Source organism: Amblyraja radiata, chromosome 1 (genome assembly GCF_010909765.2).
Source record: "Amblyraja radiata isolate CabotCenter1 chromosome 1, sAmbRad1.1.pri, whole genome shotgun sequence".
Classification (NCBI taxonomy): domain Eukaryota; kingdom Metazoa; phylum Chordata; class Chondrichthyes; order Rajiformes; family Rajidae; genus Amblyraja; species Amblyraja radiata.
Genome location: NC_045956.1, coordinates 170,496,936 through 170,511,007, shown reverse-complemented (window position 1 = coordinate 170,511,007; position 14,072 = coordinate 170,496,936). Strand labels below are relative to the sequence as shown.

At 45.8% G+C, this 14,072-nt stretch overlaps 1 protein-coding gene across 2 annotated transcripts in view; it reads right to left on the bottom strand.

The window, feature by feature from the left end:
- The window catches only part of smox (spermine oxidase), a 60,908-nt gene that overhangs the window by 34,327 nt on the left and 12,509 nt on the right, over nucleotides 1-14,072 (bottom strand). For both annotated transcript variants that reach the window (XR_004414347.1, XM_033035394.1), the window contains exon 2: nucleotides 11,233-11,467. Coding sequence is in view for 1 of the 2 variants with exons in the window: in XM_033035394.1 (XP_032891285.1) it covers nucleotides 11,233-11,440 (208 nt within the window). In the remaining variant the exon portion in view is untranslated. The remainder of the gene's footprint in view (nucleotides 1-11,232; nucleotides 11,468-14,072) is intronic.

The window sequence follows — 14,072 nt, the reverse complement described above, 5'->3', positions numbered from 1 at the left end:
GGGATCTTATAGAAAGTTACAAAATTCTTAAGGGGTTGGACAGGCTAGATGCAGGAAGATTGTTCCCGATGTTGGGGAAGTCAACTTTTTTCACACAGAGAGTGGTGAATCTCTGGAACTCTCTGCCACAGAGGGTAGTTGAGGCCAGTTCATTGGCTATATTTAAGAGGGAGTTAGATGTGGCCCTTGTGGCTAAAGGGATCAGGGGGTATGGAGAGAAGGCAGGTGCAGGATACTGAGTTGGATGATCAGCCATGATCATATTGAATGGCGGTGCAGGCTCGAAGGGCCGAATGGCCAACTCCTACACCTATTTTCTATGTATCTATGTTCTCCCTGTGACCCCCGAGTGGGTTTTCTCCGTGTGCTTCAGTTTCCTCCCACAATCCAAAGACGTACCGGTTTGTCGGTTATTTTGGCTTTGGTAAAAGAAATTGGCCCTAGTGTGTAGGATAGTGCTGGTGTACGGGATTCGCTGGCCGGTGCGGACTTGGTGGGCCGAAGGGCCTCTTTCCGTATTTTATCCGGTGTGGATTCAGTGGGCCAAAGGGCCTCTTTCCGTACGTTATATCTAAAATAAGCAAAACTAAACTAAATATGGGAGCTGCCAGTTAAAACAGACGTGCATCAGAACAACTCCTTGCAAAGGCTGGTGAATCTCTGCATACTTCCATCCCATAAGCATGTGGGAAGCCTGATCACTGGAATTACAGTAAACCCTCGGTTTAACAAACCCCAATGTGATGGTGTTTGGTTATAGTGGACGGACCTGTCAAAGTCAACCCCAGCTCGCACTGCCTCCCTGGCCACTGCCTCCCGAGCTCCAGCTTCTGACGCCACCCCCGACTCGCAAGATGCACCAACAAGCCCTCAGCACGGTCTGGCTGAATCGGCTGTTGTCGCGGCTCACATCGTAGCCCCTGGGAACAATGCTTTCTTTAGTCAGAGGGTAGTTAATCCGTGGAACTCATTGCCACAGAGGGCTGTGGAGGCCAAGTCAGGGGATATTTTTAAGGCAGAGATAGACAAGTTCTTGATTAGAACGGGTATCAAGTGTTATGGGGAGAAGGCAGGAAATTGGGATTAGGTGGCAGAGATCAGCCATGATTGAATGGTGTAGACTCGATGGCCTAATCCTACTCCTATAACTTGTGAGACAGGATTGGTCACCATGGGGCTCCCTCCCCTCCCACCTGCTTCTTTCTGTAGACCGCGTTTCGTCTAGTCCCCACTCGACAGCCACTGCCGCCTCCTCCTTCTTCTGTTGCTCAGTCCACTCGGCCTCTCCACCCCCCCACCCCCTCCGAGACCATCCCCTCCCCCTCGTAATCGCTGACTTACGCCACCGTGGAAGCAGCAGCAGGTGGGAGAGGAGGGAGCCCCCTGGTGACAGAGCACGGCGGCGGCTGCCTGAAGAAATCACTGTCGCCATGGCCTACAATGTGAGCCACACCAACAGCTGCATCGCCAGACCATGTGGAGGGTATAGACAAAGGGCTTGCTGGTGTACACCAGTAGTTTCACTTGGTATCATGTTCAGCATGGACAATGTGGGCTAAAGTGCCAGATAAATACTGTTTTATGATACATGAAGACCATGGGCAATGATACAGAAGGTGGAATATACTTTAGTTTAGATGTACAGCGCTTTGGCCTATGGAGTCAATGCCGACCACCCTTTGACACCAGTTCAATACTATCCCTCTTTCTCATCCACCTTACACATTACGGGAAGTTTTACGGAGGGCAATTAACCTACAAATTTGGATGTGGTTGAGATGTAGGAGGAAACTGGTGCACCCGAAGAAAACCCACGCAGTCACAGGGAGAACGTGCAAATGGTGAGCAGACAGTACCCGAGGTCAGGATTAACCTTGGGTCTCTGGCACTGAGAGTTATGCCACTGTGTAACCCGGGGTAGATCAGCCGTGGTTATTTTAATGGAGGAGCAGACTTGGCTACTCCTACTCCTGTTTTCTTGTGCTCCAACAGCTACGCTTTGGGTTGTCGTTCCTTGGGAACAATTCGGATGCTTGGATGCAGCCCTGGTCATCACACAAACCAACCTCACTGACTCCATCTACACTTTACGCTGCCTTGACGAATTGCACCCTGGCCACTTCCTCTTCTCCCCCACTCCCCATCAGGCAAAATGGACAGAAGTGTGAAAACACCTCCATTCAGGGAGTTTCTTTCCAGGTGTTATCAGGCAACTGGACCATCCTACCAACAACCAGAGAGCAGTCCTGATCTACTATCAAACTTAATGTAAGACCCTGGGACCATCTTTGATCAGACTTTACTGGACTCTATAAGTTGCACTAGACATTATTTGCATGTATCATGTTTCCATGGATGGTTCGATTGTAATCATGTATTGTCTTTCCACTAACTGGCTAGCACACAAAAAAGCTTTTCACCGTACCTCAGTACATGTGACAATAAACTAAACTAGACTAGTTTGAAAATGACATGACTCAGAACTGTGCCATTATTGCCTAACACAAAATTCTGAGAACTCTGAAAAACTGCAGCCTGGGAACATTTTTCTCACATGCATCATACTGTGATGTAACTCCTTGCAGAGTTGGGGAAAAAAGCACACTTACTGTAAACCTTACAAAATGACCTTATGGTGAAACAATCCCCTAGTCATTGCAATTGTAATATTGCGAGTTTGTAAGTTTGAAGAACGCATTTGAGTATTGCGAGCAGTTTTGGGCCCCATATCTGAGGAAGGATGTGCTGGCATTCGAGCAAGTCCAGAGGAGGTTTACGAAAATGATCCCAGGGATGAGTTGGTTAACATATGATGAGAGGTTGACTGCACTGGGCCTGTACTCACTGAAGCTTAGAAGGATGAGGGGATCTCATTGCAACTTACCGAATAGTGAAAAGGACGGAGAGAGTGGATGTAGAGAGGATGTTTCCACTAGTGGGAGAGTCCAGGACCAGAGGCCATAACCTCAAAATAAAAGGACGTGCCTTTAGAAAGGAGATGAGGTGGAATTTCTTTAGCCAGAGAGTGGTGAATCTGTGGGATTCATTGCCACAGATGGCTGTGGAGGCCTTCAATGGATATTTTTAAGGTGGAGTGAAAGGTTCTTGATTAGTACGGGTGTCAAGAGTAATGGGGAGAAGGCAGGAGAATTGGGTTGAGAGGGAAAGATAGATCAGCCATGATTGAATGGCAGGGTAGGCTTGATGGGCCAAACGGCCTAATTTAGTTTAGTTTAGAGATGCGGCGTGGAAACAGGCAATTTGTCTGACTGAGTCTGTGCCAACCAGCGATCCACACACACTAACACTATCTTACAATTTACATTTTTACCAATGCCAATTACCCTACATAGAAACATAGAACATAGAAACATAGAAATTAGGTGCAGGAGTAGGCCATTCGGCCCTTCAAGCCTGCACCGCCATTCAATATGATCATGGCTGATCATCCAACTCAGTATCCCGTACCTGCCTTCTCTCCATACCCTCTGATCCCCTTAGCCACAAGGGCCACATCTAACTCCCTCTTAAATATAGCCAATGAACTGGCCTCGACTACCCTCTGTGGCAGGGAGTTCCAGAGATTCACCACTCTCTGTGTGAAAAAAGTTCTTCTCATCTCGGTTTTAAAGGATTTCCCCCTTATCCTTAAGCTGTGACCCCTTGTCCTGGACTTCCCCAACATCGGGAGCAATCTTCCTGCATCTAGCCTGTCCAACCCCTTAAGAATTTTGTAAGTTTCTATAAGATCCCCTCTCAACCTCCTAAATTCTAGAGAGTATAAACCAAGTCTATCCAGTCTTTCTTCATAAGACAGTCCTGACATCCCAGGAATTAGTCTGGTGAACCTTCTCTGCACTCCCTCTATGGCAATAATGTCCTTCCTCAGATTTGGAGACCAAAACTGTACGCAATACTCCAGGTGTGGTCTCACCAAGACCCTGTACAACTGCAGTAGAACCTCCCTGCTCCTATACTCAAATCCTTTTGCTATGAAAGCTAACATACCATTCGCTTTCTTCACTGCCTGCTGCACCTGCATGCCCACTTTCAATGACTGGTGTACCATGACACCCAGGTCTCGCTGCATCTCCCCTTTTCCTAGTCGGCCACCATTTAGATAATAGTCTGCTTTCCTGTTTTTGCCACCAAAATGGATAACCTCACATTTATCCACATTATACTGCATCTGCCAAACATTTGCCCACTCACCCAGCCTATCCAAGTCACCTTGCAGTCTCCTAGCATCCTCCTCACAGCTAACACTGCCCCCCAGCTTAGTGTCATCCGCAAACTTGGAGATATTGCCTTCAATTCCCTCATCCAGATCATTAATATATATTGTAAATAGCTGGGGTCCCAGCACTGAGCCTTGCGGTACCCCACTAGTCACTGCCTGCCATTGTGAAAAGGACCCGTTTACTCCTACTCTTTGCTTTCTGTTTGCCAGCCAGTTCTCTATCCACATCAATACTGAACCCCCAATGCCGTGTGCTTTAAGTTTGTAAACTAATCTCTTATGTGGGACCTTGTCGAAAGCCTTCTGGAAGTCCAGATACACCACATCCACTGGTTCTCCCCTATCCACGCTACTAGTTACATCCTCGAAAAATTCTATAAGATTCGTCAGACATGATTTACCTTTTGTAAATCCATGCTGACTTTGTCCAATGATTTCACCACTTTCCAAATGTGCTGCTATCCCATCTTTAATAACTGACTCTAGCAGTTTCCCCACTACCGATGTTAGACTAACTGGTCTGTAATTCCCCGTTTTCTCTCTCCCTCCCTTCTTAAAAAGTGGGGTTACAAACTTGTACGTCTTTGGAGTGTGGGAGGAAACTGGACAACCCGGAGAAAAACCACGCAGGTTACTGAAGGAACGTATAAACCCCACACAGAATTTCATTGTTCTATCTCGGACACACTCTTGACCCTTGATTCTTGATAGCACCCATGGTCAGGATCAAAGCCGGGTCTCTGATGCTGCAAAGCAACGACTCTAGTGCTGCGCCACCAGGCCACCCTCTGCTCCTACAACATATGAACTTATGAGTTTATGAAGAGACAGGATCAGTATGTCGGACCCATGGACTTGCTCAGCCAGAAACTCAATCACCTCATTCAGAGCAGCACCTCCAGGAAATGCAGGAGTGCCGCCTTGTCATGGATAGACAATAGGTGCAGGAGGAGGCCATTCGGCCCTTCGAGCCAGCACCGCCATTCACTGTAATCATGGCTGATCATCCATAATCAGTACCCCGTTCCTGCCTTCTCCCCATATCCCTTGACTCCGCTCTCTTTAAGAGCTCTGTCCAACTCTCTCTTGAAAACATCCAAAGAATTGCACTCCACTGCCTTCTGAGGCAGAGAATTCCACAGAATCACAACTCCCTGTGTGAGAGAGTGTTTCCTCATCTCCGTTCTAAATGGCCTAACCCTTTTTCTTAATCTGTGGAACGCAGACCCTTAGTCTGCTCTCTCAGCTACATCTGAAAGAATGGATGGCGCTGTTTTAAAATGAACAGGAGAGTCCTTCTCGGTATCCCGACCAACACAATCAAAGGAACAGATTGTGCGGAACAGTTACCTCACAGTATGATGCATGTGCCAGATTAAATATCGGCTAATGTACTTCCGGCATTACAACTGCCTACACATTGCAACACTACACATATAGGCTCCCGAAGTCACTGCAAAAATTTTACAATAAAATCTAACAATAAACAAGCACTTTACTCCTTGCACCGTAGGAGGGTGAGGGGTATTCCCACAGAACAGCACGGTGGCACAGCGGTAGAGTTGACAATAAACAATAGGTGCAGGAGTAGGCCATTCGCCCTTCGAGCCAGCACCGCCATTCAATGTGATCATGGCTGATCATCCCCAAACTGTAACCCCTTCCTGCCTTCTCCCCATATCCCCTAACTACACTATCTTTAAGAGCCCTATCTAACTCTCTCTGGAAAGTATCCAGAGAACCGGCCTCCACCGCCCTCTGAGGCAGAGAATTCCACACTCACAACTCTCTGTGAGAAAACGTGTTTCCTCGTCTACGTTCTAAATGGCTTACTGTGGGCCCTGGTTCTGGACTCCCCCAACATTGGGAACATGTTTCCTGCCTTTAGCGTGTCCAAACCCTTAACAGTCTTATATATTTCAATTTGATTCCCTCTCATCCTTCTAAACTCCAGAGTGTACAAGCCCAGCTGCTCCATTCTCTCAGCATATGACAGTCCCGCCAACACGGGAATTAACCTTGCAAACCTACGCTGCACTCCCTCAATAGCAAGAATGTCCTTCCTCAAATTATGGGACCAAAACTGCACACAATACTCCAAGTGTGGTCTCACTAGGGCCCTGTACAACTGCAGAAGGACCTCTTTTTCTCCTTTTCTCGACTCCTTTTATTATAAAGGCCAACATTCGCTTTCTTCACTGCCTGCTATACCAGCATGCTTACTTTCATAGACTGATGAACAAGGACCCCCAGATCCCGTTGTACTTCCCCTTTTTCCAACTTGACGCCATTTAGATAGTAATCTGCCTTCCTGTTTTTGATACCAAAGTGGATAACTTCACATTTATCCAAATTAAACTTCATCTGCCATGCATCTGCCCACTCCCCAACCTGTCCAAGTCACCTTGCATTCTCATAGCATCCTCCTCACAGTTCACATTGCCACCCAGCTTTGTGTAATCTACAAATTTGCTAATGTTACTTTGAATCCCTTCATCCAAATCATTGATGTATATTGTAAATAGCTGCAGTCCCAGCACCGAGCCTTGCGGTACCCCACCAGTCACTGCCTGTCATTTTGAAAGGGACCCGTTAATCCCTACTCTCTGTTTCCTGTCTGCCAACCAATTCTCTATCCATGTCAGCACTCTACCCCCAATACCATGTGCCCAAATTTTGCCCACTAATCTCCTATGTGGGACCTTATCAAATGCTTTCTGAAAGTCCAGGTACACTACATCCACTGGCTCTCCCTTGTCCATTTCCTCGTTACATCCGCAAAAAATTCCAGAAGATTAGTCAAGCACGATTTCCCCTTCGTAAATCCATGCTGACTCAGACCGATCCTGTTGCTGCTATTCAAATGTGTGGCTATTTAATCTTTTATAATTGACTCCAGCACCTTCCCCACCACCGATGTCAGGCTAACTGGTCTATAATTCACTGTTTTCTCTCTCCCGCCTTTCTTAAAAAGTTGCTGTCTTACAGCGCCAGAGACCCCGATTCGATCCTGACTACGGTCTGTATGGAGTTTGTACATTTTCCCCGTGAACTGCATGTGTTTTTTCCTGGTGCTCCAGTTTCCTCCCACAATCCAAAGATGTACAGGTTAATTGGCTTCGGTAAAATTGTAAATGGTTCCTAGTGTATAGAATAGTAGTGTTTGGGGGGCCTCGACGGGCCGAAGGATCTGTTCCCATGCTGTATCTGTAAACAAAACCAAATCTTAGTTTTCGGCCACACTTGGAGTAATGTGTCTACTTCTGCTTCCTACACAACTGGAATGATGTGGTAGCATTAAAAAAAAGTGCAGGATCAATTTACCAGGACGATGCCTAGAAAGGAAGGATTTTCTTATGAGGAAAGATTAGACAGGCTGGGTTATTTTCACAGGAACATAGGAGGCTGTCTGGTGACAATACAAGACTTTGAGGGACATCGACAGAATAGATAGAGACCTTTCCCAGGTGCAGTAAACATGTTCCCGATGTTGGGGGAGTCCAGAACCAGGCGTCACAGTTTGAGAATAAGAGGTAGGCCATTTTGGACTGAGATGAGGAAATACGTTTTCACCCAGAGGGTTGTGAATCTGTGGAATTCACTGCCATGGAAAGGCGGTGGAAGCCAATTCACTAGATGTTTTCAAGAGAGAGTTAGATTTAGCTCTTAGGCCTAACGGAATCGAGGGATATGGGGAAAAACCAAGAACGGGGTACTGATTTTGGATGATCAGCCATGATCATATTGAATGACGGTGCTGGTTCGAAAGGCCGAAAGGCTTACTCCTGCACCTATTTTCGATGTTTCTGTTTCCCAGGGCAGGGGAGGCTAGGACAATAAAGCAGAGCTTTAAGGTGAGTGGGGAGGAATTTAATGCAGGAAGTCACAGTTATACAGCAAGGAAACAGGCCTTTCAGCCCAACTTCTCTATCCTGACCAAGATTCCCTCCCTAATCTAGTACCATTTGCCCTTGTTTGTCCCATATCTCTCTGAACCTTTCCTTTCCTTTCCATGTAGCTGTCCAAATGTCTTTTAAATGGTTGTTGTAATTGAACAAATTAAACATACCCCAAAATCCATTCTTTAATTATGGGTTAATAACAGCAAAAAAACTCATACTTAAATTCTGGAAAAATGCTACTATACCAACGCTTAAAATGTGGATTAGTAATATGTTGGCCACAGCACACCTGGAAGAAATGAGACTCCTCCTAATAGATAAACAAGACCAATTCTTAACGAGTTGGTCTCCATTTATTGATTTCTTGGATTCATGTGGTGCAACAGTATCGTAAAAATTAAAAGTTTCAGGTATGGGTGAAAGATGATCTAGAATATAAAAACTCATCTCCTTGTGGCGATTTGATAATCTCCCTCCTGCTTTCTTTTCTTGCTTATTTATTTTCCTCACTATCCCTTTTTCCTCCTTTTTATTCACACACACTAGACTTTCCTCTATTCTTTACTATATATTTTTTTTTAATTAAAATTTTAAAAAATGGTTGTTGTACCTGCTGCAACTACTTCCTCTGGCAGCTCGTCCCATATTCCCACCCACCCTGGGTGCAAAAAAGTTGTTCTCGGGTACCTATCAAATCTCCTCCCCTCTCATCATAAATCTATGCCCTGAAGTTCTTGATTCCCCTTCAAGAGGTCTATACACTGTGGACACCTTGATTGTATTCATGTTTTTTTGTCTGGATAACACACAAACAAAAGCTTTTCACTGTACTTCGGTGCGTGACAATAATACACAAAATTAAAAAGGAGTAAGATGGTTATGTAGAATGAGTCATCAGCAGAGGTGGAAGAGACAAATACAATTGGAGCATTTAAAAAGCATTTGGAAAGGCACCAGGAAAGGAAAGGAATAGCTGGATGTGGGCCAAATAAGTTTAATAAAGTTATGCATCCTAGTCAGTATGGATGAGTTGGGCCAAAGGGCCTGTTTCTATGCTGTACAACCCCATGATTCTATGACATATTCCTAGTTAGCCGATGACTCTCTCAAAAGTCTGAAGAAGGGTCTCGACCCATAACGTCACCTATTCCTGTTCTCCAGAAATGCTGCTGAGTTACTCTTCTGTCCATCTTCTGTGACACTCTCAAAAGCTTGGATTAGTTTAGTATAGTTCAGAGATACAGTGGGGAAACAAGCCCTTCGGTCCACGCCAACCAGTGATCACCCCATACTCCCGCACTACCATACACACGAGGGACAATTTACAATTTTTACCAAAGCCAAACCTGTAGTCTTTGGAGTGTGGGAGGAAACCGGAGCACCTGGGGAAAACCCACGTGGTCACAGGGAGAACGTATGAACTCTGTACAGCCAGCACCCACAGACAGGATCAAACCCGGGTCTCTGGCTCTGAAAGGCAGCAACCCTACAGCTGCACCACCGTGCCGCCCCAGATTAGCTACTTAAGATATGGCGGAGGGTGTGAGAGACAAACAGAGTGAAAGGCCGGCAAAAGTCTGGTTACAGACCGGAGCGCTTTGGTCGCCGACTTCCAACATCGCGGAGCTGTGGCAGCGGGCGTTCGGCCGCGGGCGGCGCTGGATTTGGATTTGGAGCGCCGCAGAGCCAGAGATCGAGTTCGCCGGGGTCGGAGCTCCAGCCGGCGCGGCCGGAGGACTACGAGTGCCGCGGTCTCCGGTCTCCGGGGAGGGGACAGCCGCTCCAGACTTTTCCAAGCCGCTGAGGAGTGTTTCACCCGACGCCGATGTTTCATCTTTACGGCAAGAGGGCCCTGAAGTTCATCGGACTGGCTGCACGGCCACGGATGGGCCCTGACCTCGGGATGTTTCACAGAGGAAGAGGACTTGACTTTCTGGTGCCTTTCCCCCGCAGTGGAAATGTTTTGATTCTGCTGTGGGGGGATGTTTGTGTTGAACTCTTTAATATGTTGTGTCCATTTTTATTCATTTTTTTTTTTTTTTTTAAACCTTTTTCTATGGAACCTATTATTATTTAAATTATGTGAAGCGCTTTGGGGTCAATGCAAATTGTCCTAAAATGCGCTATATAAATAAAGCTTATTATTATTATTATTATTATTATTGAATTGGAACACCTCCAATAGCAGAGATCAGAATGAAATGTAACAGAACATTAAAGTAATGGCACCATTCAATTATTCATATCAAGGAACATATCATGACCTAATTCAAGATAACATTTTTCCTGCATCTATCCTGTCCAATCCCTTGAGAATTGTATATGTTTTTATAAGATTCCCTCTCATCCTTCTAAATTCCAGTGAATGCAAGCCCATTCGATCCATTCTTTCATCATATGATAGTCCCGCCTCCCGGGAATTAACCTGGTGAACCTACGCTGCACTCCCTCATTAACAAGAACGTCCTTCCTCACGTGTGCATTGCACACCACCTGTTCGTCTAAGTGGGCAGATGTGTCCGCTAATGACACCGGGTGATTCCGCATGCTCATCCCACATGTGGGGGGGGTGGGGGGAGGGGGCTGCTGCCACGTCCATTGGCAGGCAGTAGATAGGATTGTTCAGTACTCTGTAACGTTGTCAGCGCCAAATACTGTACATTGCGACACTTGTGCACACTGGCACAGCGGTAGAGCTGCTGCCGTCCAGCGCCAGAGACCGGGATTCGAACCTGACCACAGGTCCTGATTGTACGGAGTTTGTACGTTCTCCCCGTGAATTGCGTGGGTTTTCTCCGGGTGCTCCGGTTTCCTCCTAAACTGCTGCCTCGCCTGCATGCAAAACAAAGCTTTCATTGCACCCAGGTATTCTAGGTACATGTTTAATTTAGCTTAGCTTATTGTCACGTGTACCAAAGCTTTGTTGCGTGCTAACCAGCCGGCGGAAAGACAATACATGATTACATTCGAGCTATTCACAGAGTGAATTTACAGGTGACAATAATCATTCATTCATTCATTCATTCATTCATTCATTCATTCATTCATTCATTCATTCATTCATTCACAGTAAAATTTTTGCAGGCTTACCAAGTTTAATGCTTTGGACTCGGCCCCCAATTCGCTCTGATGCCTCTAGAACAGTGATGTCTGTGAATCCACTGGCTAGGAGGAGTCTTGCCGCAGAGAGTCCAGCGAGACCAGCACCGATGACGACTATACGAGGTTGTCGCTTTGTCAGTGTCCCACAACTGAGAGGATCATCTGCACTGTCTGAAGATATTTCACAACTTTGCATACCGCCCAAGCTCTTCTTCTAGGAAAACTGCGGAGAAGAACGACACAGAGGTCAGGATTCATCACATGAAAATAAGAATAAGAAACGGGTGAAAGAGTGACTGATTGAGTGAAGTTTAGGTTTATTTTCGTTATGTGGTTTGAGGTACAGCTTTGTTTCGTCTGCTGTCCAATCCAATCAGGGCGGCACAGTGGTGCAGCGGTAGAGTTGCTGCCTTACAGCGCCAGAGACCAGGGTTCAATCCTGACCATGGATGCTGTCTGTACGGAGTGCGTACCTTCTCCCTGTGAACCTGCAGGGGTTTTGCTCCGGGTGCTCCGGTTTCCTCCCAGACTCCAAAGAAGTACAGGTTTGTATGTTAAATGGCGTTGGAAAATTTGTAAATTATCCCTAATGTGCAGGATAGTGCTAGTGTGCGGGGTGATCGTTGGTCCGTGCAGGCTCGGTTGACTGAAAGGCCCGTTTCTGCACTGTATCTCTGAAGTCTAAAAGGTCTAAATCTGAAATACTGTACATAAAGCAAAACTCAAGTTGGTAAAGCAGAGGAAGATACAGAGTTCAGAATATACATTGCCCTCCATAATGTTTGGGACAAAGACCCATCATTTATTTATTTGCCTCTGTACTCCACAATTTGAGATTTGTAATAGAAAAAAATCACATGTGGTTAAACTGCACATTGTCAGATTTTAATAAAGGCCATTTTTATACATTTTGGTTTCACAATGTAGAAATCACAGCCGTGTTTATACATAGTTCCCCCATTTCAGGGCACCATAATGTTTGGGACACAGCAATGTCATGTAAACAAAAGTAGTCATGTTTAGTATTTTGTTGCATATCCTTTGCGTGCAATGACTGCTTGAGGTCTGTGCTTCATTGACATCACCAGTTGCTGGGTGTCCTCTCTGGTGATGCTCTGACAGGCCTGTATTGCAGCCATCTTTAGCTTATGCTTGTATTGGGGGCTAGTCCTCTTCAGTTTTCTCTTCAGCATATAAAAGGCGTGCTCAATTGGGTTCAGATCGGGTGATTGACTTGGCAACTCAAGAATTGACCATTTTCTAGCTTTGAAAAACTCCTTTGTCACTTTAGCAGTATGTTTGGGATCATTGTCTTACTGTAGAATGAACCGCCGGCCAATGAGTTTTGAGGCATTTGTTTGAACTTGAGCAGATAGGATGTGTCTATACACGTCCGATTTCATTATGCCACTACCATCAGCAGTTGTATCATCAATGAAAATAAGTGAGCCAGTACCTTCAGCAGTCATACATGCCCAGACCATAACACCCCCACCACCGTGTTTCACAGATGAGGTGGTATCCTTTGGGTCTTGGGCAGTTCCTTCTCTCCTCCATACTTTGCTCTTGCCATCACTCTGATATAAGTTAATCTCATCTGTCCACAAGACCTTTTTCCAGAACTGTGGTTGCTCTTTTAAGTACTTTGTGGCAAACTGTAACCTGGCCATCCTATTTTTGCGACTAACTAGTGGTTTGCAGTGTAGACTCTGTATTTCTGTTCATGAAGTCTTCTGCGGACAGTGGTCATTGACAAATCCACACCTGGCTGCTGAGGAATGTTTCTGATCTGTTGGACAGGTGTTTGGGGATTTTTATTTTGGTTGTTTATTGCCGCGTGTACCGAGATACAGTGAAAAGCTCCGGTATACATACTATCCAAACATATCAGATATACCATACATAAATACAATCAAGTCAAACTCAAGTACGGTAGATAGAACAAAGTGGAAGATACAGAGTGTAGAATATAGCTCGCAGCATTGTAGCGCATCAGTCCATAGACAGAGGAAATTCCCAGAGGAAACCCATGCAGTCACAAGGAGAACATGCAAACTCCACACAGGCAGTACCAGGGCCTTTGGCACTGTGAGGCAACACCTTTTTCCAATTGTAACCTGCCTGTCATTATGGAACAAGAGCTGGGTCAAAGGGGCGTCATTTCAACTTTCACAGAAATAAAATCAGAAAATTAACAATGAGTTTAGCAATAGATTTGGAAGGGCTTGGGATGGTTTGGGAAACACCACTGCAGCGGCACAGTGGTGCAGCTGCAAGAACCGCTGTCTCACAATACCAGAGGCCCTGGTTTGATCCTGGCCTCTGGTGCTGTCTGTGTGGAGTTCGCATGTTCTCCTTGGGACTTTATGGGTTTCCTCTGGGTGCTCCGCTTTCCTCCCGCATCCCAAAGACGCGCAGGTTTACAGGCTAATTGGCCGCGGCAAATTGCTCCGAGTGTGTAGGAAATGGATATGAAAGTGGGATAATGTGAACTAATGGTTGATGGTCGGTGTGGCTTTGGTGGGCCGAAGGATTTGTTTCCATGCTGTGTCTCTAAGATCACCTAAACCTGGTAATTACCAGAAGGATTAGAGGGGAAATTAGGGAAATATTTTTACCCAGATGATGGTAGTTGGAACTCTGCCTAAAAGTGTGATAGAAGATGAAACTGTCAATGCGTCCAAACAGTATTAGGATGTGTACATGAAGAGCCATTAACAGTGCTGGAAGGTTTGATTAGCTCTGATAAATCTTTCTTAACAATGGGACAAATGCTTACTATTATAGAACATGGGGCATAGAAAATTACAGCACAGGGACAGGCTCTT